General features: G+C 50.3%; 1 protein-coding gene across 1 annotated transcript in view; it reads right to left on the reverse strand.

Annotated features, from left to right (window-relative positions):
• Window positions 1-3,668: 3,668 nt before the first annotated feature.
• LOC147105336 (peptidyl-prolyl cis-trans isomerase FKBP5-like) overlaps window positions 3,669-26,656 on the reverse strand; it is a 395,766-nt gene continuing 372,778 nt past the window's right edge. The window contains exons 5-10 of the mRNA XM_086011608.1: window positions 18,126-18,282; window positions 15,917-16,007; window positions 14,641-14,724; window positions 12,781-12,966; window positions 6,883-7,122; window positions 3,669-4,069 (exon numbers count right to left, since the gene is read on the reverse strand). Coding sequence (XP_085867734.1) covers window positions 3,971-4,069; window positions 6,883-7,122; window positions 12,781-12,966; window positions 14,641-14,724; window positions 15,917-16,007; window positions 18,126-18,282 — 857 coding nt within the window. The 3' untranslated portion in view covers window positions 3,669-3,970. The remainder of the gene's footprint in view (window positions 4,070-6,882; window positions 7,123-12,780; window positions 12,967-14,640; window positions 14,725-15,916; window positions 16,008-18,125; window positions 18,283-26,656) is intronic.

A 26,656-nucleotide genomic window follows, 5' to 3' on the forward strand; every position in this document is an offset into this window, starting at 1 on the left:
CTGGCCTTGGGCATCCCCCTTCTCCTTCATTCCACCATTGGTGGCTTCAGTAATTCTAGGCCCTAAGCTCTGGAATTTCTTCCTTAAACCTCTCCGCCTCTCTACCCCACTCTCCTCCTTTAAGATGCTACTTAAAACCTGCCTCTTTGACCAAGCCCTGTCCTAATATCTCATTACGTGTCTCGGTGTAAATTTTGTCTGAATACGCTCCTGTGAAGCGCCTTGGGACGTTTTACTGCATTAAAGGCGCTATATAAATGCAAGTGGTTGCTGTTCTAAAGATAGGTTTGTTTGATGGAAAGGAATAAGAAGTGGCATTTGCACTAACTCATGGAGGACACGGCGACTCACTCAGACTCCCAACTAATGGAGAGAACTCTTGGTAACTAAACAAACTCTCAAGTTAGCTCGGATTGAATTGGTATGGTCACATTTTAATTGGCTATCCACCAGGCCATGCCCAATAAAAACTAGCACATCAGACCATTCCATATCCCCAGAGTGCCAGAGTCGACTCTGCAATCAAAATGGTGACAGCCAGTGAGCAGACAGGGAGATTTGACAGGGGAGGACGACAAGTGAGCAGACAGGGAGATTTGACAGGGGAGGACAGCCAGTGAGCAGATAGGGAGATTTGACAGGGGGAGACAACCAGTGAGCATACAGGGAGATTTGACAGGGGAGGACAGCCAGTGAGCAGACAGGGAGATTTGACAGGGGAGGACAGCCAGTGAGCAGACAGGGAGATTTGACAGGGGAGGACAGCCAGTGAGCAGACAGGGAGATTTGACAGGGGAGAGACAGCCAGTGAGCAGACAGGGAGATTTGACAGGGGAGAGACAGCCAGTGAGCATACAGGGAGATTTGACAGGGGAGGACAGCCACTGAGCAGACAGGGAGATTTGACAGGGGAGAGACAGCCAGTGAGCAGACAGGGAGATTTGACAGGGGAGGACAACCAGTGAGCATACAGGGAGATTTGACAGGGGGAGACGGCCAGTGAGCAGACAGGGAGATTTGACAGGGGAGGACAGCCAGTGAGCATACAGGGAGATTTGACAGGGGAGGACAGCCAGTGAGCATACAGGGAGATTTGACAGGGGAGGACAGCCAGTGAGCAGACAGGGAGATTTGACAGGGGAGGACAGCCAGTGAGCATACAGGGAGATTTGACAGGGGAGGACGACCAGTGAGCAGACAGGGAGATTTGACAGGGGGAGACAGCCAGTGAGCAGACAGGGAGATTTGACAGGGGAGGTCGACCAGTGAGCAGACAGGGAGATTTGACAGGGGAGGACAGCCAGGGAGCAGACAGGGAGATTTGACAGGGGGGAGACGGCCAGTGAGCAGACAGGGAGATTTGACAGGGAGAGACAGCCAGTGAGCAGACAGGGAGATTTGACAGGGGAGGACGACCAGTGAGCAGACAGGGAGATTTGACAGGGGACGACGACCAGTGAGCAGACAGGGAGGTTTGACAGGGGAGGAAAGCCAGTGAGCAGACAGGGAGATTTGACAGGGGAGGAAAGCCAGTGAGCAGACAGGGAGATTTGACAGGGGGAGACAGCCAGTGAGCAGACAGGGAGATTTGACAGGGGAGGACGACCAGTGAGCAGACAGGGAGATTTGACAGGGGAGGACGACCAGTGAGCAGACAGGGAGATTTGACAGGGGGAGACAGCCAGTGAGCAAACAGGGAGATTTGACAGGGGAGGACAGCCAGTGAGCAGACAGGGAGATTTGACAGGGGGAGACAGCCAGTGAGCAAACAGGGAGATTTGACAGGGGGAGACAGCCAGTGAGCAGACAGGGAGATTTGACAGGGGAGGAAAGCCAGTGAGCAGACAGGGAGATTTGACAGGGGAGGAAAGCCAGTGAGCAGACAGGGAGATTTGACAGGGGGAGACAGCCAGTGAGCAGACAGGGAGATTTGACAGGGGAGGACGACCAGTGAGCAGACAGGGAGATTTGACAGGGGAGGACGACCAGTGAGCAGACAGGGAGATTTGACAGGGGGAGACAGCCAGTGAGCAAACAGGGAGATTTGACAGGGGAGGACAGCCAGTGAGCAGACAGGGAGATTTGACAGGGGGAGACAGCCAGTGAGCAAACAGGGAGATTTGACAGGGGGAGACAGCCAGTGAGCAGACAGGGAGATTTGACAGGGGAGGACGACCAGTGAGCAGACAGGGAGATTTGACAGGGGAGGACGACCAGTGAGCAGACAGGGAGATTTGACAGGGGGAGACGGCCAGTGAGCATACAGGGTGATTTGACAGGGGAGGGACAGCCAGTGAGCAGACAGGGAGATTTGACAGGGGAGGCGGCCAGTGAGCAGACAGGGAGATTTGACAGGGGACGACGACCAGTGAGCAGACAGGGAGATTTGACAGGGGAGGACAGCCAGTGAGCAGACAGGGAGATTTGACAGGGGAGGACAGCCAGTGAGCAGACAGGGAGATTTGACAGGGGACGACGACCAGTGAGCAGACAGGGAGGTTTGACAGGGGACGACGACCAGTGAGCAGACAGGGAGATTTGACAGGGGACGACGACCAGTGAGCAGACAGGGAGATTTGACAGGGGAGGACAGCCAGTGAGCAGACAGGGAGATTTGACAGGGAGAGACGGCCAGTGAGCAGACAGGGAGATTTGACAGGGGAGGATGACCAGTGAGCAGACAGGGAGATTTGACAGGGAGAGACGGCCAGTGAGCAGACAGGGAGATTTGACAGGGGACGACGATCAGTGAGCAGACAGGGAGATTTGACAGGGGACGACGACCAGTGAGCAGACAGGGAGATTTGACAGGGGACGACGACCAGTGAGCAGACAGGGAGATTTGACAGGGGACGACGACCAGTGAGCAGACAGGGAGATTTGACAGGGGACGACGACCAGTGAGCAGACAGGGAGATTTGACAGGGGGAGACAGCCAGTGAGCAGACAGGGAGATTTGACAGGGGGAGACAGCCAGTGAGCAGACAGGGAGATTTGACAGGGGACGACGACCAGTGAGCAGACAGGGAGATTTGACAGCGGGGGATGACCAGTGAGCAGACAGGGAGATTTGACAGGGGACGACGACCAGTGAGCAGACAGGGAGATTTGACAGGGGACGACGACCAGTGAGCAGACAGGGAGATTTGACAGGGGACGACGACCAGTGAGCAGGCAAGGAGATTTGACAGGGGAGGACGACCAGTGAGCAGACAGGGAGATTTGACAGGGGGGGACAGCCAGTGAGCAGACAGGGGAGGCATTTGCTGAAAGTGTTTTGTGTTAATGTTTCCTCCTGTTGCTAGTGTGAAACATGCTTTTTATTACAGAAGCAGGCACAGTGCCCAAGCATTTGTAAATAATGGAAGTTCCCTAGACATTTTACCAATCAAGATTGTGTCAAAATATATCCTGGATTGCCACTGACCCTGTTAATAAGGATAACTCTTCAGAGATATCGTCAGTTTATATACAATTGGTTTTGAGAGGCCCAGCTTTCTAGTAATGGAACAAGTGAAAACACCATCCTTCTGACTAAAAGGACGGAGCCTTGCTCTGGGGCTGAATGCTTTGTGGAGTCGATGCAGAAAGCTACTCCATTACTACAGAGGCTAATCTCAGGGCCGCTGCTCTCTTCACTCACGGACTAAAATCAATAGCCACAGTAGGAGGATTGTAACCTTTATTTCTGTTAGGTTCTGGAATGCTTAGGATTAGGAAAAACATTTTCACTCAAGGTTATGAAGCTTTACTGTGGCTCCTTGGGGGAGTCTGCGACTCACAGCTCGCAATGACTTGCCGCGCACTGCACTTGGAGAGATCTCCGGCTATAATAATTCCTTTGTTCCTTTTTTTTGGGCAGACTTGCCCTCTTAAAATGGGGCACTGTTCTGCACTGAGTTGCTGGGGTGCAATGTGTAGCCGACTCAGATCCCAGTTGCTTCATCCTTCAGACGCAGGCGTTTGCCCTTCATTCTGCTTCCCTAGGTCGTTTTTCTTCAGGGGAGTCCTCTTCCACCTCGTTAAATATAATGCTTTCCTTCTCCCTCCACGATTTACTGCTTGCTCCCTGCAAGACATGGGCAGTGGATTAGAAGAAGCCATTTTAAATCGCAAAGGAAATGTCAGAATTCAGGCACTCCCCCCCCACCCCTACTCTTCTCCCTACTCCACACTCCGTCCATCGCTCAGAGGGCAGGCGAGTGACTTGTCAACTGGTTCTTTCTGATCGTATTCTGAAACCAGCCATCAGGAGGCGAACCAGAGCAGCCAGCGATGACCTTGCCCGACCTTTGCTCAGTTCCCTCCTGCCGCAGCACAGCTGAGATTGAGAACTTGGGAGTAAGGGAGGCGCAGAGGCTAACTTACATCCGACCGCTCCACGGCAACGGAGCTGGGACTTTAGCATCTGCTTATTTTCATGGGAAAAATTGGGACAGAAAAAGCCATCTACAATTAGCCAGCTGTTTGTGAAAGCGACTTTCACACTCGATCCAATCAGATAAAACCGGTTGCCTAACATTAGTTGGCTGAATGTTTCTTTACACGTGGTTGATTGGCGTTCATGAACGGGGTGGTTGAAAGGGGACAAAGTGTACGCTCATGCCCTCGGGACAGGAGGGGGAATCACAGGCTCGGTGCATGGCCTAGTGATGGGGAGGGGGTTGAGGGGTGAGGGGGGATAGAAGCAGAGGCTAGGTGCATGTCCTGGGGAAATGTTCTAAATAAAATACTCAGAAGCATAGAAGGAGGCCATTCAGCCCATTGTCTCTGTGTGAGCTCTTTGTTAGAGCAATCCAAAATTAATTCCGCTGCCCTGCTCTTTCCCATAGTCCTGTATATGCCTCAGCTTTAACTATTTATCTATTCTTCCATTAATAGATGCAATGGTCTCTGTCTCAATCACACATTTAAAGCATTTATCCACTAAAAGAAAGAATTTGCATTTATAAAGCATTTCATAGCCAATGAAGTACTTTTGAAGAGTAGTCACAGTTGTCTTGCAGGAAAGGCGGCAGCCAATTTGCGCACAGCAAGCTCCCACAAACAGCCTCGGTTTAAGTTCACCTCTGACAGTGCAGCACTCCCTCAGCACACCATTGAAGTGTTAGGCTTGATTATACGTTCAAGGCCAGAATTTTCTCCAGGTAGGCGGGTTGTGGGGGTGGCGGGGGGGGGCGTTGAGAGGTCTCCGAGGTGGGTGGGAAACTCGGGTTTTCCACAGGCCCTGCCAACTTTAACGGCAGGGCCTGATTTGCACATGAGGCCTCGGATTCCCACCTGCAGCCGGCCAGCTTGAGAGGCTACGGGCGGGTAGGCCTGCAGAGGTGGAGAGGAAGCAAGGGGTCGGTCTGGAGGAGGGATCGTGCTGGGGGTGGGAATCGGGAATGGAGGATCAGGGATCACGGGGGTGGGGGGCGGTGTCGGGGGAGTCGACAGGGGGGGTCAGTCGGAGCATCGGCGAGGGGGGGATTTGCAGCGGGGGTGAGAGGATGAGGGCCGGCCACTGGAGGATTGTGGCTGGTCTCAGCATCATCGGTGGGGTGGTGGGGGAGGCCTCATGGTGGTGATCGGAGGCCTGGGATGGTTATCGGAGGCCTGGGATGGTGATCGGAGGCCTGGGATGGTTATTGGAGGCCTGGGATGGCGATCGGAGGCCTGGGATGGTGGTCGGAGGCCTGGGATGGCGGTCGGAGGCCTGGGATGGCGATCGGAGGTCTGGGATGGGGATCGGAGGCCTGGGATGGGGATCGGAGGCCTGGGATGGCTATCCGAGGCCTGGGATGGGGATCAGAGGCCTGGGATGGCGATCGGAGGCCTGGGATGGGGATCGGAGGCCTGGGATGGGGATCGGAGGCCTGGGATGGGGATCGGAGGCCTGGGATGGCGATCGGAGGCCTGGGATGGGGATCGGAGGCCTGGGATGGGGATCGGAGGCCTGGGATGGGGATCGGAGGTCTGGGATGGGGATCGGAGGCCTGGGAAGGGAATCGGAGACCTGGGAAGGGGATCGAAGGCCTGGGATGGGGATCGAAGGCCTGGGATGGCGATTGGAGGCCTGGGATGGGGATCGGAGGCCTGGGATGGGGATCGGAGGCCTGGGATGGCGATCGGAGGCCTGGGATGGCGATCGGAGGCCTGGGATGGGGATCGGAGGCCTGGGATGGCGATCGGAGGCCTGGGATGGGAATTGGACGCCTGGGATGGGGATCGAAGTCCTGGGATGGTGATCAGAGGCCTGGGATGGCCAGGAGGCAGGTATAAAGCCACTTACCTCCTGGATGCAGCAGACCCAGCCTCGGTTTAACTGTCAGGTTTCACGCATCGTGTGAAACCCGTCCACATGCAGTTAAATTCAAAATGGAGGTTAAAAAAGAGGCTTCCAGCCTCATTATAATATTTAAATTGACGTTCCACCCCCTGGCAGCGGGCTGGTTGTCCTCCCCATCCCGCCTCCATTAAAACCGGAAGTGGGCAGGTTGGAGGTGGGATCAGGTCAGGAATCCTATGTTTAACAATTTAACTGCCCCCACGTGCCAAACCCACCAGTTTTTTTTAGGGGACAATTCCGGCCCAAGTCTCTGGAGTTGGAGGAAGATCCCATGAGCTTCTGAGTCAGCGGGAGTGCGCTAGCACTGAGCCAGGGCGAGCATTCGAGAGAACCGGGGAATTACCGCATTGGGCAGTGCCCATGATAATACAGTTTCTAAAGGACAGCAAGTACCATAAACATTACATGAATCCTACAATACAACAGTGACTACGCTTCAAAAGTACTTCATTGGCTGTAACATGCTTTGGGTTTCCTGAGGTCGTGAAAGGCGCTGTATAAAGTCAAGCCTTTCTTTCTTTAGTCATTCCTCCTGACCCCTTTCCACGCACCTTTGAGTCTCTGTCTGCAAACTTTTGGAACATGTTGGCGTAAATCTTTTTGTTCTTCTCGTGGTGCTCTTTCATCCTGTTGTGGCACAGGACAATTTGAGTCTTTGCGGCCTTGTTTTCAGGGTTGACCTGAAGCACCTTCTGGAAGTCTGCCTTTGCCAGATCAAACTCATTAACACAAAGCCTTGCCTCACCGCGTCTGTACAGCGCTTTCTCATTGGCTCTGTCAATCTCTAATGCCTGCACGTACATAGAAATGAAGGTTGAGTTTTACACCCTTACTGTAAATGAACTGTATATTAACGGCATTTACTGTGTCATTTAATTCCAAAACTGATTGTATCTCATGAAGACATCAATTATGCAAGTGTAAAAAAAAAGGTCTAAAATACATTACCAGCAGCCAAAACAATTTAATTCCCTCAAAAATTCTTAGGACTCTATTCCACCCAATTCTGTCCAAGACTTAAATTCTGCTCCCATGTCTGGGGAGGCTCTTGCAGCACCTCTGTCACACTCCTGGGCAGGGTACAAGACAAAGCTCTTTTAATGATTCATTCTGGGGATGTGGGCATCGCTGGCAAGGCTGGCATTTGTTGCCCACCCCTAATTGCCCTCGAGAAGGTGGTGATGAGCCACCTTCTTGAACCGCTGCAGTCCGTGTGGTGAAGGTGCTCCCACAGTGCTGTTAGGGAGGGAGTTCCAGGATTTTGGCTCAGTGATGCTAAAGGAACACCGATATATGTCCAAGTCAGGATGCTGTGTGACTTTCATAGAAAATTAAGAACAGGAGCAGGCCATTCAGCCCCTCGAGCCTGTACCATTCAATGAGATCGTGGCTGATCTGTATTTTAACTCCATTCACCTGCCTTGGTTCCGTATCCCTTTTTTACCCTGGTCTAGCAAAAATCTATCGCTCTCAGATTTAAAATGATTAATTGAGCTAGCATGTACTGCTTTTTGTGGGACAGAGTTCCTCACGTTTACCACCCTTTGTGTGAAGAAGTGTTTCTTAACTTCTCTCTTGAATGGCCTGGCTCTGATTTTAAGGTTATTGTCCCCCTGTCCTAGACTCCCCCACCAGTGGAAAAAGATTCTCTATCTACCCAATCAATTCCTTTCAAAATCCTAAAAACCTCAATCAAATCACCCCTTGACCTTCTATATTCCAGGAATACAAGCTTAGTTTATGTAATCTCTCCTCGTAATCACAGAATCACAGAAACCCCACAGTGCAGATAGAGGCCATTTCGGCCCATCAAGCCTGCACCGACACATATCCCACCCGATCCCCGTAACCCCTACACCAACACCAACACCAACACATATCCCACCCTATCCCCGCGTATTTAATCCCCCTAACACTAAGGGTCAATTTATCATAGCCAATCAACCTAACCCGCACATCTTTGGACTGTGGGAGGAAACCGGAGCACCCGGAGGAAACCCACGCAAACACGGGGAGAATGTGCAAACTCCACACAGACAGTCACCCGAGGCCGGATTCGAACCCGGGTCCCTGGCGCTGTGAGGCAACAGTGCTAACCACTATGCCACCGTGCTCCCTCTAACCCTTGGAGCCCTGGTAACATTCTGGTGAATCTGTGCCACACTCCTTCCAAGGCCAAACTATCCTTTCTAAGGTGTGGTGCCCAGAGCTGTACACAGCATGCCAGGTGTGGCCTAACCAGGGCTTTGTATTATCTGCAGCAAACTTGGCGATGATGGTGATCTCATGCGCCTGCTGCCCTTTTCCTTCTAGATGGTGGAGGTCACTGGTTTGGGAGGTACTGCCACAGAAGCTCATTGTCTGATAGGCAATCCCTCTCTCACCTTCAGCCTCTAACTATTCTCTCTTTCGTTACCTTCCTTGTCTTTGTTTTATTGATACTACTGTGATCACTGGAAGGCCACTGTAAATAAAGTAATCACAAGGAAATGCCTTACAGAACGCAGGATCTGTAAAATGGCTCCAAGAATACGAGCTTTCATTCCAGATCAGGCAGCAACAGGCCATCAAACTGCAAGTTAGAGAATCCAGTGCTGAGTGACAATCCAATGCAAAATTATTGATGGGATTTGCTTTTAAAGCCCCCCGATTGCACAGTTGTACAAGATAAAAGGCGCGGCTCAGTGGTAGCACTCTCGCTTCTGAGTCAGAAGGTTGTGGGTCCAAGACTCACTCCAGAGATTTGAGCACATAATCCAGGCTGACACCCCAGCGCAGTACTGAGGGAGTGCTGCATTGTTGGAGGTGCCGACTTTTGGATGTGACGTTAAATCGAGACCCAGTCTGCCCTCTCAGGTGGATGTAAAGATTCCATGGCACTATTTTGAAGAAGAGCAGGGGTGTTCTCCCCGTATCCTGGCCGATATTTATCCTTCAACTGACATCACTAAAAAAAAATGATCTGGTCATTATATTGCTGTTTGAGGGAGCTTGCTATGTGCATATTAGTTGCCATGTTGCCCTACATTACAACAGTGACTACACTTCAAAAAAGTACTTAATTGGCTGTAAAGTGTATTGGGATGTCCTTGGTCGAGAAAGGCACTATATAAATGCAAGTCTTTCTTTCTATGTCATGGGGAGATCAGAGCTGCATTGTCCCACATCTTCTTTAATGCCACCGATCATATCTAAAAGCCATGGAACACATTCCTGCCGATGACTGAAGGGGAGATGCCTCCACGGGCTCCAGTTTAGCAAGGAGACTGCGCCATTTACTGAAAGGAGCCCTGCAGCCAGCTTCCACCATAGGACCAATGCTGAATTCTCGGCCATGGGTAAAGGTTGCGGATCGGCCGCCTGTTATACAAATCTCCTGAACTTCACTATTTAAATCAATGAATGAAGATTAGGCATGTTCCGTAAAGGGCGGTCGATCGGCTCCACCAGCTTAACCCCAAGGCAGCAAAGTCGAAAATGACCCCACCGTCCCCTACTCTAAACTAGTTTTCCCCAGGACTTTCAAACTGTGGAAACCCTTGCTCCTGCTATCTTCAGGTTTTTAAAGGCCAACCACTATTGTTTGATTTGCCTTATCTTCTCTGCTACTCTTTTCAATCTTGGTGCCCGTTCTGCGTTATGGGCTGTCTTGCATTGGTCTTCATGGAATCATAGGCTCGTTACAGCACTGAAGGAGACCATTTGTCCCGTTGAGCCCTGTCTTGTCCACGTTTTGTATCTGACATGAGCACAGTCCGATCAAGGGGTTCCGGTGACAGGCTAAAGGCAGCAGGAAAGGGAATGAGTAGGAGTTCAGAGGTCAGACCTTTATGAGACCTATAATAATGTTCTACGTAGGAGTTCAGAGGTCAGACCCATAATAATGGTTGGTGCAAACTATGTCGGTGAAGGGTGTTTGAGTTGCTTAAAGTAACTGTTCTGCATAACTTGTGTCCCGAGTCCTTATTGGCCTTTCTCCTAGGTCTCTCAGTGGAACATAGGAACAGGAGTAGGTCATTCAGCCCCTCGAGCCTGTTCCGCCATTGAATGAGATCATGGCTGATCTGTGACCTAACTCCATATACCCGCCTTTGCCCCATATCCCTTAATAAGGCTACTGCAGTCCGGGATTATGCCTGGCTGAACAGAGCATGGACACATGGGCGCACAGATGAGCTGTAACAGCGGCAAAACCCCTTGTAACCGCAGGGCACGGAAATCATAATCAACTGAAACAGAACAACCAGGAGAAGCAACCTATACATTCTCAGAAGTGTTTCCTTAATCTGCTGCGAACCTTGTTAAAATAAATACAGCCGCAGATTCTCACTCTTAAACTCTAATCACATCCAGAAACATAGCGCAGTTCAATCATCCAGTTCTCATATTTATTCAGAAGGTTGAAGCAAAGTAGGTCCCCCAGCCTGCCCATGGTGCAGTTCCTCATTTATTCCTACACGGATATGTGTCTCTCAGTATCAAATTCCATCTGCTTTTTATCTGCTCAGTTGGCAAGTTTTCTGAACTTCCTCCTTTGTCACACATAGAAACATAGAAGATAGGAGCAGGAGCAGGCCATTCGGCCCCTTGAGCCTGTACCGCCATTCAATGAGATCATGGCTGATCATCCAAACTCAGTACCCTGTCCCTGCTTTCTCCCCATATCCCTTGATCCCTTTAGCCTTAAGAAATATATCCAACTCCTTTTTGAATATATTTAATGAATTGGCCTCAACTGCCTTCTGTGGTAGAGAATTCCACAGGTTCACCACTCTCTGGGTGAAGAAATTCCTCCTCATCTCAGTCCTAAATGGCTTACCCCTTACCACAAGATGGATATTTCTTTAGCGCACTCTTATAAATAATTGGAACCATGTCAATCTCTACAGGCTTTCAACAGTTGTAGCGTCGTTGATATCTACCCACTGCTCCCTGTTATCCTTGATGATTTATCCAACTTACGACATGCTCCTTCAATCCCATGAACTTTTACTTCAGCCACATGCCCCTTGTGAAGAACCATATCAAATGCCTTCTGACGATCGATATTGTCATCAACTAATTCTATCGCAGACTGTTCCAATACGTTTGTTCTTTATATTTTTAAGTCCACAATTTCTCTCAATAATTTTCCAACTTTTTGGGCAGAGCCCCATCAAAAGGTTCTCAGTTTCTTCTGCCCTCTAACTCAGGGCACTACTGGTAAGTCTACAAAAAAAATCTCTCTTTCTACTGCACTAGTTTCTATTTTTCTCCTGCATGTCTTTCTCCTCATCTTACTCTCTTTATTTCTCATTCTCTTTTACTCTTTTTTTCCTTCTCTCTCTCTCACTCCTCTCCTCAATTTCTCACTCCCTTATTCTCCCCTGCTCTTCTTCAAGTAGTGCCATGGGATCTTTTACGTCCACCTAAGAGAGCAGACGGGACCTCGGTTTAACGTCTCATCCGAAAGACGGCACCTCCGACAGTGCGGCACTCCCTCAGCACTGCACTGGAGTGCCAGACTAGATTATAGAAACATAGAAGATAGGAGCAGGAGTAGGCCATTCGGCCCTTCGAGCCTGCTCCGCCATTCAATGAGATCCTGGCTGATCATCCAAATTCCTGGAGTGGGACTTGAACCCACAACCTTCTGACTTGGAGATGAGAGTGTTACCCACTGAACAGCAATCAGTCAGTCATGCTAGTAAGTTGGACTGAATCACAAATGACCAACACATGGGGCAGGTGATCTTGCGCATTTGGGCCAGGAAGGATGGGTGGGCTCGGAGCTGTTGAGAGCAGAGAAGCCTTGAATCATTTGGGTTGAGTGCATGAGAAGGTGTGCCAGCCGCCACTTGGGTGAGTGGGCAAGGTATCTTCTGAACCCACTCTCTCAGCCAGGAGTCCTTTACAGTCTGGCCAACAACAACTCACCCCCCCAAAAAAAACCTTTTGGATATAATTTATCCCAACGTCCCACCATATCCTCTTCAGAAAGACATCCATCTGTTCTTTTCACTCCATATTGTCAGGTTCAATGTCCTTTCCTGGTGATGTATTCTACCACTCGGTTACTCTGTGAGTAATTCTTTAATCCATGTCCCTGGTATTTGAACTCCACCTGTGTCAGTGATTATCAGGCGATGGTGGTTGTACTCCCTGGGACTGTGTGAAATGTACTGGCGATGGTTGAGATTCACTGCAAACCAGCGCTGTCTTCCGAAAATGACCCCAAATGGGCCACTTCATTTAGCCCCGAGTTTGTACGCCGCTCTCCATTTAAAACCTCTGAAAATGACCCCAACTGAAGTAAATGGAGTGGGAGGAGGCTGGTGTGGAGCATAAACACCGGCGAATGACCTGGTTCTGTGCTGTAAATCCTATGTAAAGGCACTCGCCTGACTGAGCCATTATTAGAGTCACCCACTCCACTACAGAGGGTCGACCTGGCGCTGCGCACTCCTCACCTTGTCACAGCTCTCCATGGCCTTCTGGTACTCATTCAGTTTCAGGTTGCACATGGCCACGTTGAGATGCGCTGCCAGGACGAGGGCTTTGGCACTCCGACTGTCCTCCTGTGTCAGGCAGTATTCCTGCTGCAGCCAAGCCACAATCTTCCTGTACTGGATCTGAGCCTGCTTGTATTTGCCGGCCTGGTAGTGAGAAAAATTCCGGGAAATGGGACACATTTAGAACTGCACGCACCAATATGGAGACTTACTGCATAGCCTAAGGAGGTCGGAGAGGAATTTTTCAGATTTTTTAAATTCCCAAATTAGCCTGGGTTTTTAATCTGTTTTTTCGTCTCTCCCAGGAGCTCACATAGTTTTGGGCGGGATGGGGAGGGCATATATTGTGATACACAAAGCATCGCTGTTGTGTGGAACAGGCTGAATGGACCAGAGGGTCTTTTATGTCTGTCATTTTTCATATGTTCATATGTTAACTCACACACGTGCGATCCATTCTGGCATTTCCTTATTTCACTGTGGGTTGCTTCAGTAACATACAATCAACAAAATTCTAACCACTCAGGGAGAAGGTTTAAAACTATTTAGACAGGATCACCCTCCTTTATTTTATTTTATTCTCCCTTCTTAGAGTCTCCTCATCATCAACACAATTCCCTAACTGATAGGGCAGGGAGAGGTGTCCCTTTGGTTCAAGTCCATACATGTTCAACTGTTCAACCCATGTGTTAGCTTGCCTGTTTTACAAGAAAAATAATGTATTTTTCCCAGTGGCGGTCATCGGCTTCAACCAGTTGATCAGTTATGAGGTGCGGCTAGAGTCTATTAGAACCAAATAGGGCAGTGCTGAACCCAATTAAATGTTACTTTCTTCCATTGTTTATTGCACAGAAACTTAAGGCAGAAACATTTAAAATGAGTGGATGGTTTCGGAGAGTCCCAGTTATGGCTACGTTTATTTAGCGTTTGTCCCCAAAAGAAGTTACATTTACCAAATCAACTGCTAAAATGCAGCTTCTAAAAACATTTTATTTTCCTTCAGTGGAACCTTCTGGGGCATGCTTGACAGTTGTCTTATATGAAGGTTTCTTTACTTCAGTACTGCTTGTAGAACCACTGAAATGAAACTGCGCAGATTAACCCTTTTGAGTACTGAATGTCTTTTCGAACTTGCCCGTTTGTTAACTGCCAAATATGATTTTTCTTATAATATGGTTGACCGAATCATCAATGGATTGTCCAGAGAAACCGCCCCCCCACCTCACCTTACCGTACCTTCCCAAACACACAGGAACCTCATACACCAATGCAACCCTTGAGGAGTCCAATATACAAAGTGCACAGGAATAACCTGCAGCCATTGGTCTGTGATGTCATTTGAGTTTTCATTTATGGACTTATCCCACACCATGAACCCTGGGATGTGAGGAGGAGCTTGAGACCTATTCCCGGGATCTGCCAATGCCACTCTGTAGTTGGACACCAGAGGCTGAGTGAAAGTAGGCAGAGGTGACTGGCCAATCATTTCCCTCCTTATGAGATTGGTCTAAACCCTATTTGGCTTCTCTCCATGGCAGCACACTTGAGACCTCGAGTCAGCTTGTAGGCAATAACGGGCAAGAAGCCCAATTATTTGCATCCTGCGATGGCCCAATTGGCTGCAACACTGTCCATCATCATTCCGTTGGAGCATTTACCCTAGGACACCAGCACCTTACCACAGATTTTAAAGTGGGGAGGGCGATGATGGCAATTAATAAACTCTTAACACTTAAACTGAACTGTCATACAGTAAAGTCAGCTCATGAATAGCAGGAGCACCAGTTCTGTTGGAGGTAGCTCTTTCCACACAAGTACCTTAAAATAGAACGTTCCCTTCTCCTTGACGATAGCCGCTCGCTCCAGTTTCTCTTGAGTGCTCATTTCCCAGGATTCTTTAGCCTGTTTGGTAAAATAAAGCAATGTAGTGTCGCCACAGTTCAAACTGCCCATCGCAAGTCATGCACACGTACGCACACACACAAACTTTGCACCAGCTTCTCCAGAATAAACCCTACACTGAACAGATGCGCTCACTCCCATGGCAGAGGCTGGGCAGACCACAAGAAAGATGGTAATAGCACGAGGCCAGAGGCTGGGGTCAGGGGCGCAACTTTCTTGGTGGGTGGAAGTCTTGCCATGCTGGAGAAATGCCCCAATTCCGTGGAAGCAGAAAGAATGCACCACTGAATCTTCCCGGTGTGTGGTATATCTGAACTATACAATGGTGCAGGATTATAATGATACAGAACTGGTTAAAGGCTTTGAGTGTCCAAGGTTCGTCTTGCACTTCGAGCCACGTGCACACAAAGGCTAATGGAATGTTGGCCTTTATCTCAAGGGGATTGGAATATAAAGGGGAGGAAGTTATGCTTCAGTTGTATAGAGCCTTTGATCAGACCTCATCTGGAGCACTGTGTTCAGTTTTTGGCACCGCACCTCAGGAAAGATATATCGGCCTCGGAAGGGGTGCAGCGCAGATTCACCAGGATGATGCCAGGGCTTAAAGGGTTAAATTACGAGGACAGGTTACATAAACCTGGCTGGTATTCTCTGGAATTTAGAAAGTTGGGTGATCTAACTGAGGTATTTAAAATGATAAAGGGATTCGATAAGGCAGATACAGAGGAACTATTTCCTCTGGTGGGGGAATCAAGAACAAAGTGAAGCAATCTTAACATTAGAGCCAGGCCATTTGGAGTGAAATCAGGAAGCATTTTTTCACACAAAGGGTAGTGGAAATCTGGACTTCTCTCCCCAAAAAAGCTGTGGATGCTGATGACGAATTATAATTAACAATTGTGATTGATAGATTTTTGTTACGTAAGCGATATGGCGCAAAGGCAGGCAAATGGAGTTGACGTGCAGATCAGCCATGATCTAATTGAATGGCGGGACAGGCTTCAGGGGCTGTACGGCCTGCTCCTGTTCTTATGTTCATATAAATGAATGCAAATGAACCCTTTGCAGTCAACCATAGTACATGTTCTGCCACTGGCACTTCCTATTTATTCAGCAGTATTATCAGGTTAAAGATTAATCACTCCAGCTTCTTCTTACTATGAGGGGACGAATAACCGGCCTCCTCCCTCACCTTCTCAAAGTTCTTCAGCAATATTTCATAATCTAGCTCTGCATTTGGCGGAACGTTGAGTCCAGGTTTTCCAAGACCTCCAAAGCCATATCTAGAACAAATAATTTAAGTCTTTTTTTAAATTTTAATAAAAACAAAACAAGTACACAACGACATTAGCTGCTCCCCGTCCCTTGCCCAGATGCCATGGGTCTCACGCTAGTTTTCAACATTTCCCAAACCCTTTCCTTCATTATTTGGATGGGTATTCTTCCGACTGCTTTCTGACTGCTGCAGGGCATGGATCGCAGTGAGGAATAGCTGGGGCGGGGGTGGGGGGTTCGAAAGGCCCAGTGTGCACCGTATGTTGAGTGCACAGCCTCCCCTCCCTGCAATACGTGTGGTCCCAAAAATAACAAATAATTCTTTGCAGCTGGTGGAACTTGGGCAAAAACAGCACAGCCTTGAAAGAGTTCGAAATGTTCTGTGCTCAGTTATCTGACAAGGAAGGGCGAAAGAAAGAAAAAACAAAAACATATGCCGGGGCAGAGGAACTTCCAGCAGTTAAACCTGTTGGTATTTAACTCCCAGACGTGGGGTGGGTGAGGGGGAGCCGCAGGAACAAAGCTTCTCCTGGGGACCAGCCACTTAGCTCTTCACAGAAAGAGGAGGGGGAGGGAGGGTAAGGGGTAGCAGAATGATCAGACACAATCGAAAAAATGTAGTATATTCACCATTGGGATCAATAATCTTGGATTGAAGTTATACTTGATATAGTAAAATGAGTCAACCAGGCATCCTTTTCCATGCCTTCATCCTATGACAGGATTAGTGCTTGGGATGCACTGGTTGTCCCTTCCTAAACTAAGGAATGCCATCTTAGGAAGTCTTCATGTAGAAGGTTAGAGTGCACTAAATATTGGCCAAGTTAGTCAGAGTGATCATTGTCCTCATCCTTTGAGTGCTCCTCCAACGCCTCTCCTCAGTTCAGTGAGGCTGCCACTCTTTCCACTCTTACCAATCCAATCGTATCCTGCAATGGCTTCTCTTCCCATTCCCACACTGTTACTTCTGGAGTCCCCCAAGGATCTATCCTTGACCCCCCTCCTATTTCTCATCTACATGCTTCCCCTGGGTGACATCATTTGAAGCCATGAGGTCAGGTTCCACATGTACGCTGAGGACACCCAGCTCTACCTCACCACCACCTCTCGCGACACATTCACTGCCTCTGTGTTGTCAGCCTGCTTGTCCGACATCCAGCCTTGGATGAGCCACAATTTCTTCTAATTAAATAATGGGAAGACCATTGTCTTCAGCCCCTGCTGCAAACTCCGTACTCTAGCCATTGATTCCATCCCCCACCCTGGCCACTGTCTTTGGCTGAACCAGACTGTTCGCAACATCGGCATCCTATTTTTCAACAACATTATGACCACTGTAACATTGCCCGTCTTTACCCTTGCCTCTGCTCATCCTGCTGCTGAAACCCTCATCAATGCTTTTGTTACCTCCAGACTCGGCTATTCCAATGCTTGATGGCCGTCCTGCCATCGTCCATTGTCCATTGTCCATCCTCCCTAAACGTGAGCTCATCCAACTTTTTACGCAGCGAGTGGCTAGGATCTGGAATGAATTGCCTGAAAAGGTGGTGGAGGCAGATTCAATCGTGGCTTTCAAAAGGGAGTTGGATAAGTTACCTGAAGGAAAATAATTTGCAGGGCTACGGGGAAAGGGCGGGGGAGTGGGACTAGCTGAAGTGCTCTTGCAGAGAGCCGGCACGGGCTCGATGGGCCAAAGGGCCTCCTTCTGTACTGTAACCATTCTGTGATTCTATGTTAAGTGGAGCGGAGAGTTCTGGGTGTCCTGGCCAACATTCCTCCCTCAACCAACAATACCAAAAAAACTGGCCATTTATCTCCTGGCTGTTTGTGGGGCCTTGCTGGGGAACATTATAGCTGCTGCACTTGAACACTTAACAATTGCAGTGCTTCAACAAAATGTAATTGCAGGTGTTTTGAGATGTTTTGGGAGGTTATAAGCTGCTACATAAATGACAGCCTGTCTTGCTCCTTGTTTGGCCATGGCGGCACAATGTAGGGACTTCTCAAGGTGGTGGAATCCCCACCTTTCAGAAGCAGGGAATGCAGAGAGATTGAAATACAAAGAGGCAGCTCTTTCTGTCAGGTACATTGTCCTCCAATTACCAACTTGTTAGCCTCACACTTACTTAGGCTTCAGATGGAGAATACAATGCTCGCCTCTCTGCATTTTCTCCAAGGCTTTGTCAACTCCTATGGGAATGTCTTGGTCTTCTCCTTCCCCGACCACAAACTTAACCTCACGTTGGTCAAACAGTACACCACCGCTCCTACCTTCTACATAAACTGTGGGTGGGAAAAGAAAAGATTACAAAAACAACTTTGCATATGTCCCTTCCACTGAATGCTTTACAAGAAACTTTTTCATTCCAATCTATATGGATTGTCTAATAATATTTTAAAAAATCCACAGAGTTTTTAATGGACTTGACCAGATCATCAGCTTTTGGGTAAAGGCTGGGCATTGAAAGTGACTGGAAAAGTTGAATAGAAAGTTTAAAAGGAGTATCTGCTCCCCTTTAGCATCCTTACACTCTGCAGCATTTCAGGCTGAGAGGCCTGGTGGGGAGCTGAACTCAGTTCTCCACAAACTCTGAAGCCAGGTCCCAGGCTTAGAGCTGGTGTCAGGCCTCCACGAACACCAAAGCCAGCTCCCAGGAGATCCAAGAATATGACACAGGAAACTCTAGCTTTGATTGTCACTCCACTCCTGTGGGAGAGCTACCCTGCATTCTGTAATAAAAACAGAAAATGCTGGAAATACTCAGCAGGTCAGGCAGCATCTGTGGAGAGAGAAACAGAGTTAACGTTTCAAGTCGATGACCCTTCGTCAGAACTGGAAAAATCTGGAGATGAAACAGGGTTTTAAGCAAGTGCAGGGGCAGGGAAAGGGGGGAGGGGAGGAAAGAACAAAAGGGAAGGTCTGTGATAGGATGGAAGGCAGCAGAGATTAAGAGGCGAAAGGGATGATGGTGCAAGGCAAAAGGAGATGGTATTGGGACAAGTTAAGAAACAAAAGATGGCTCTAGATGAAGTGTAAATGGCACTGGCAGAATGATCGACAGCTGCCATGTGAGAGAGAGAGAAAAAAAGAAAAAAAAGATAGGGGCCGATGTTATGGTCCGAAATTGTTGAACTCGATGTTGAGTCCGGCAGGCTGTAAAGTGCCTAATCGAAAGATGAGGTGTTGTTCCTCAAGCCTACGTTGAGCTTGTTTGGAACAGTGTAAGAGGCCGAGGACGGAAAAGTCCGAGTGGGAGTGGAGCGGAGAATTAAAGTGACAGGCAACCGGAAGCTCGGGGTCACCCTTACGGACTGAACGGAGGTGTTCCGCAAAGCGTTCACCCAATCTGCGTTTGGTCTCCCCAATGTAGAGGAGACCGCATCATGAGCAGCGAATACAGTATACTAAATTGCAAGAAGTACAAGTAAATTGCTGTTTCACCTGGAAGGAGTGTTTGGGGCCCTGGACAGTGGGAAGGGAGGAGGTAAAAGGGCATTTGTTGCATCTGTGTCTCCATTCTGTGGTCTGCCTCTAATGGTGAGCTACCAATTTCAGCCAAGTCACACAGAGAACCATGGGCACAAACCTGAACTACTACTTTGCACTATGCCACTGCACTGCCCAGAGTTGAAAACAGTCTGTAAAAACAGCAACTTACATGTAATATAGCACTCCTCACAAAACAAAATCTCTCTGAGCTCAGAGCAAATAAGCAAAGCCAATCAGTGAGCATGCCTGCTTCTGGTTTCATATTGTTCTGGTTGCAACAGGACTTCACTTCAACAGCCTTCTGCTACACTCCCTGCTCGTCCTAATGGGTTTTATTTACATAGAGTATAGTAACCCTGAGCACCAAACTGGAAAATAAAACTCACTGCATTAACTTGTGCTCTCCAAAGAGAAAACATTTATAGCGATAAACTATGCACACACACAGACGCTCATGCCCGCATGCAGCAAGAGTTGGGCTGATAAGTGGCAAGTAACATTCGCGCCACACAAGTGCCAGGCAATGACTATCTCCAACAAGAGAGAGTCTAATCTCTGCCCCTTGATATTCAATGGCATTGCCATCGCCGAATCCCTCACCATCAACATCCTGGGAGGTCATCTTTGACCAGAAATTTAACTGGACCAGCCACATAAAGGCCTAGAAATTCGATTGGTAGCGTCGGCACTGAGCGCCTAAAGAGACCTAGAATTGGGGCGATACCCTATGTTGGGGCGTTCGCTATGAAGATAGCGACAACTCAGATATTGACTATACATTTTGCGCCTGTGCTAAGTGTTTGCGCGCGCCCGCGAGCGCAAGCAGATCATGATGTCATTTCAGTGTGCAACGCCTTTTAGGAGCGCCTGAACGCATATTGGGTGGCGCCTGAAGCCTTAGCGCCCAGCGCTATTAGTGACAGTTCGAGGGAGGGCTAACAGGCCCTTCTCGGAGTAGGGGGGCGCTATTTAAAGGGGACAGCTTTAGTGCAGAATCTTCTGCCACTTGGCCTGCTCATTGCGATTGTTGCTAGAGAGAGTTGGCAAGCTAATGTGGAGCGGAGTTCTGGGAATTTAGCTTTACAGTACTTGGGACCTTCAAACCTGTCTGAAGCACTTGCAGCACTACACCTAAAAGCCTTTTGACCAACTGGCATCGGAAGGAGAGCTTGTTTGGAGGGCGACGGCCTCATCGCCCAACACTGTGAAGGGGCAGAGAGACGGCGGGAGAGAGGTCCGGGATTGGCCAGAAGGAGGAGGGGCAATGGAGGTCGGCCAATCCGACGGGAAGCTGCGAGGGTCTTTAGGCAGCAGGTGCCAAGCCTTGACATGTCGGAGGAGCAGTGTTTGGGAAGGCTCCGATTCTGGAGGGACATTGTTACTGATCTGTGCCACCTGCTTGGTCAGGATCTGCAGCCACGTGAACGCTGCAGAACCTCTCTGTCCGTGATGGCTAAACTGACTGATGGCCTCCATTTTTATGCCAACGGATCCTTTCAGTCAGCCATTGGGGACATTGCGACTGTCGCTCAGGTTGCAGTCCACTGTTGCACCCGGCAAGTTACAGATGCCCTTTATAGGCGAAGGCGTCAATTCATTACCTTCCCTCGGACCCTGCACAAGCAGGCGGAGGGCGCGCAGGGTGTCGCTTCTATTGCGGACTTCCCCATGGTGCAGGGGGCGACTGACAGCACACACGTGGCTTTGAGGGCGCCATGCCATCATCCTTAGGACTTCCGCAACTGCAAGGGGTTCCACTCCCTCAACATGCAGCTGGTCTGTGACCACCGCCAAATCATCATGGCAGTCACCGCGCATTTCCCAGGGTGCAGCCACGATGCCTTTATCCTGCGGTTGACCTCAGTTTGTTATCTTTCTGAGGGGCTGCCTCAAAGACGAGGCTGGCTTACTGGGGACAAGGGCTATCCTCTCTGGCCATGGCTGATGACAACACTCCGTGTGGCCGACACCCCAGCAGAAGAGCTGATCAGCAGCGGCCATCAGGCGACCAGGCACAGTAAACAGCACACTATTGGTGTTGTCAAAAAGCGTTTCCAATGTCTGGAAGATTCGGGGGGATCCCTGCAGTACTCGCCGCAGCAAGTGGGACACATCGTCGTCGTCTGCTGCATGCTCCACAACTTGGCGAATCGACGCACCCAGCCAATTCCAGCTGTCCCTCAACGACCAGCAGAGCAGGCGGAGGAGGAGGAGTATGAGGAGGAGGAGGAGGAGGAGGAGGAGGAAGAGCAGGCGGAGGAAGAGGAGGAGGAGGAGGAGGATGAGGAGGAGGAGGAAGAGCAGGCAGAGGAGGAGGAGGAGGAGGAGGAGGAGGAAGAGCAGGCGGAGGAGGAGGAGGCGGAGGAGGAGGAGGAGGAGGAGGAAGAGCAGGCAGAGTAGGAGGAGGAGGAGGAGGAGGAAGAGCAGGCGGAGGAGGAGGAGGAGGAGGAAGAGCAGGCAGAGTAGGAGGAGGAGGAGGAGGAGTAAGAGCAGGCGGAGGAGGAGGAGGAGGAGGAGGATGAGGAGGAGGATGAGGAGGAAGAGCAGGCAGAGTAGGAGGAGGAGGAGGAGGAGGAAGATGGAAGGGCTGCTGAAAGTGGAAGGGCCATACGTCAGAGGCTCATCTGGACTCGTGTCGTGACCCCTGTGGCGGAATGATGAGAGTCTTACCTAATGCGCACTTTGGATGTTTGAGGGCCTCTGAATGCCAGCATCACTGAAACTAGTCACATGCACCATGCCACATTGAAACTTCTGTTTATTGGCACAAAAGTCTTTCATTACAGCTAAACAACGTAATGTCAACAGAAACCATAACTTTCAAAATAACTGTGAACTGTTCGGCCAAGCCGCAAAACTCAACAAACCTTCTGCAAATATAACAACAGGTGAGGGTGTCCTTGAATTTGAACAAACAAACGTCTCAGCACCTCCCTCTACAACTGGCCCCTTGAGGGAGAACGACTTCTCTTTCGCGCCCGGCCCCTTCCCTCCCTGCTGCTCCTACGTAATTGGACCCCAGTGGCGGCCTCAAGGCTGGGGGATGCCTGCTGACTGTCTGGAAGCGCAGAAGCCCCTGAGGGACGGCCTGGCCGACCTCTGGGCTTGGAGGGTGCGGACGCAGGATGCTTGCTGTGACCATGGCTGGAAGCAGTGTGGCCTGCAGGTGGTGGCAGCTGCAATGCAGGCGTCCCAGCGCTGGCATGTGCAATGGTCTCCTGCCGAGAGAGGACACCTGCACCATGGTTGGACGACACACTGGCTATCTGAGGGGAGCGGCTCGGCTCATCCGCCACAATCGCATGCTCCACTGATTCCTGGCCTTGTACGGGAGTGGAAGGGCCCGGGGTGATCCTATCTGATGCAGAGAGGGTGGCTACAGTGAGAGATCGCATTGCGTCAATCTGGCTGTGGAGGAGCCCAGCAAGTGACTGCGTGGCAACAGCGAGGACCTGTGTGCCAGGTGCCAGTGCTTCGGAGAAGGCCTGGACAGTTCTTCCCATTGCTTCGGACAAGGCAGGTGCCGACCGCTCCACTGCCTCGGACAAGCCCTGCACAGACCTTTCCAGGGATTGTCCGAAGCCCTGAACAGTCCTTTCCATAGCCGACTCAAAGCCATGGACAGTCCTCTCCATTGTTGGGCCGAAGCCCTGGATAGTCCTGTCCATTGTCGCCCCGAAGCCCTGGATAGACCTGTCCATTGTTGCCCCGAACACCTGGAGAGTCCTGTCCATTGTTGCCCCAAAGCCCTGGAGAGTCCTCTCCATTGTTGCCCCGAAGTCCAACATACTCTTAGCCAATGAATCTATTGACTCAGGCATCTTCTCGACTGCAGCCATCAGCTCCGTGTGTCTGACCCGGGCCTGTTTGCTCATCTCAGCCAGGCGACGCACCTCATCTGCACTCTGTGCAGCAGTCATCACGACCTGCCTTGCCCTCCGGGGAGACGGTGGCCGAACTTGCCTATCCCCCGTCCGTTGCTGCATGCCGCTTGGTCCGGCAACTGGTTCATCCTCAGAGCACCCCCCCTCCCCTCCAGGGGACTACTATCCCCAGTCTGTAGATGTGTCAGCTCCCCGGATTCTGCAATGGCTGGTCCGGATTCCTCCTGGTCCTCGCCTCCGGTGGCACTGGCACTGGCAGCTTCAGCGCGTTGAGCCCGAGTTGGTGCTGCTTCATCTGAAAGTGGGAGGTGGAAGAGTGGCTTTAGCAAAAGGACAGCTTTGCTGAAAGGCATGCCAGATTGCGGCAAGGCTCTGACATGGCTGCACACTGAGGATGCATGCTGGCGGGGGGACCAAGTGGAAGGCAACAGGTGGAAAAGGTGAGAGTCTTACCCTCGCTGTCGGTAATGGGGTCGGCAGATGCAGTAGTCACTGGACCAGACAGACGTCCTCCAAGTATCTGGTGCACTCTCTCCTCCAGATCCGTGAGAGTGACCACTTGTGGAGGTCCGCCACCGGTTCGACGCTGCTCCTTTCGGATCATTGCCAGCTTGGACTGTAGGGGAAAGAAGGGGAAGTTCTGTAACATGATGCCTTGAGAGATCATCGCATGCCCCCCATGGTGCAAGAGCCCTTACATGAGGCCTTGAGAGATCATCGCATGCCCCCCATGGTGCAAGAGCCCTTACATGAGGCCTTGAGACATCATCGCATGCCCCCCGTGGTGCAAGAGCCCTTACATGAGGCCTTGAGACATCTGTCCATGTGTGTGCCCAGAAAGGGCCATGGGTGCATGCTGACAGATGGCCATTGGGGCATCATTGCAGCAGGGTGCCCAAAGTCAGCTGCAGATGGAGGGAATCAGAAGTTTGCTAAACCATCACTCACCCTAACGATCCGTGTGAGGTCGTTGAATTTCTTCCTGCACTGAACAGGGGTCCTGGTCGCCATGCTGCTGGAGTTGACCCTCACAGCAACCTCCCTCCAAGATCATCGGTAAGCCTTCTGATTCGGCCTCTTGCCATTACCTGGATACAGGACCTCTCGACGGCGTTCAACTGCAGCCACCAAGTGGTCCAGAGCCTCAGTGCTGAAGCGCTCTGCTCTCTGTCTAACCTTCTCCATGCTGAACAAGTTTGTAACGCCAGACAAGGGTGAGCGCCGATTCTGAGGCCTACAGGGCGTTGGGTGTTGAAGCTCAGGCTGACTGACCCACCCCTTTAAGAGCCGGCCGGCGCCTGGAGGTCTCGTGGTTTCCCGTAATTGAGATCACCTGTGTTGCACCCGTCCGCGTCGATATTGAGTAGCGCCTGAACTTTTGCGCCTTAAGAGCACCGTGCAATGGCTGAATTAGCGCCTCAATCCCCTTTGGGGGCGATGCAACCCAATATCTCGCCAGGCAGCGATAACTTTCGTCTGGCTATAAACTTAGCGCTCCGCCAGTTCTAACGCCTCAAGCGGGCTATACCCAATTTCTAGGCCAAATACTCTTGCTACAAGAGCAGGTGAGAGGCGGGGTATTCTGTGGCAAGTGTCTCACCTCCTGGCTCCCCAAAGCCTTTCCACCATCTTCAAGACACAAGTAAGGAGCGTGATGGCATACTCTCCACTTGCCTGGATGAGTGCATCTCCAACATCACTCAAGAAGCTCGACACCATCCAGGACAAAGCAGCTCGCTTGATTGGCACCCCATCCACCACCTTAAACATTCACTCCCTCCACCACTGGCATACCGTGGCTGCAGTGTGTACCATCTACAAGATGCACTGCAGCAACTCGCCAAGGCTTCTTCGACAGCACTTCCCAGACCGTGACCTCCACCACCTAGAAGGACAAGGGCAGCAGGCGCATGGGAACACCACCACCTCCAAGTTCCCCTCCAAGTTACACACCATCCTGACTTGGAAATATATCGCCGATCCTTCATCGTCGCTGGGTCAAAATCCTGGAACTCCCTCCCTAACAGCACTGTGGGAGTTTCTTCACCACATGGACTGCAGTGGTTCAAGAAGGCGGCTCACCACCACCTTCTCAAGGGCAATTAGGGATGGTCAATAAATGCTGGCATTGCCAGCGATGCCCACATCCCAGGAACAAATAAAAAAACCATATATGCACATCACACACACATAGACACTCACACTCACATACACGAACATATGAACAATGACTGACAGGCAAAGACCCTCTGGTCAATCCAGCCTGTCCAACACACCTTGTGTATCACAATATATACACTCCACCCCACCGAAACCATGTGATCTCCTAAGAGAGACGAAAAACCAGATAAAAAATCCCAGGCCAATTTGGGGAAATAAATCTGGGAAATTCCCCTCCAATTCATCTAGGCGATTGAAACTAGTCCAGGAGATCACGCTAACCCTGAATTCCCTGCAGTACCTACCTTCTGTAAGAGGTGATCTCTGCCCCAGCCAGAAATGGGTCCAGCTCTCGCTTGAAGGAATTCAGCGAATCAGCATCCACCACACGAGACGGCAGCCTATTCCAGAGGCCCACTATTCTCTGGGAAAAGAACCACCTCCTGACATCTCATCTAGATCTGGCCTTATACAACTTAAATTTGTGATTCCTGGTCCTCGCTAATCTATTTAATTGGAACAAACTGTCAACTGGAACACAATCTATTTCCTTCATCATCTTATAAACCTCAAATCACACCCCCCCTAAGTCTAATCTTCTCTGAAGTGCATAGTCTGAACGCTTTTAGCCTATCTTGATAACTAAGATGCTTTAGAATGGGGATTAGTCTAGTGGCCCACCTCTGCACCCTTTCCAAAGCCTCAATATCACCCAGCATGTGAGCAGCTGGTGATAACACACAAGAGGATCTCACACTCCTGGTGATAACACACACGAGGATCTCACACACCCGGTGATAAATCACACGAGGATCTCACACGCCCGGTGATAAATCACACGAGGATCTCACACACCCGGTAATAACACACATGAGGATCTCACAATCGCGGTGATAACACACACGAGGATCTCGCACACCCGGTGATAACACACACGAGATCTCACACACCCGGTGATGACACACACGAGGATCTCACACACTCGGTGATAACACACACGAGGATCTCACACACCCGGTGATGACAAACACGAGGACCTCACACATTCGGTGATAACACACACGAGGATCTCACACTCCCGGTGATAACACACACGAGGGTCTCACACACTCGGTGATAACAC

Source organism: Somniosus microcephalus, chromosome 18 (assembly GCF_052327205.1).
Source record: "Somniosus microcephalus isolate GS21.2 chromosome 18, FLI_Smic_1.0, whole genome shotgun sequence".
NCBI classification, from domain to species: domain Eukaryota; kingdom Metazoa; phylum Chordata; class Chondrichthyes; order Squaliformes; family Somniosidae; genus Somniosus; species Somniosus microcephalus.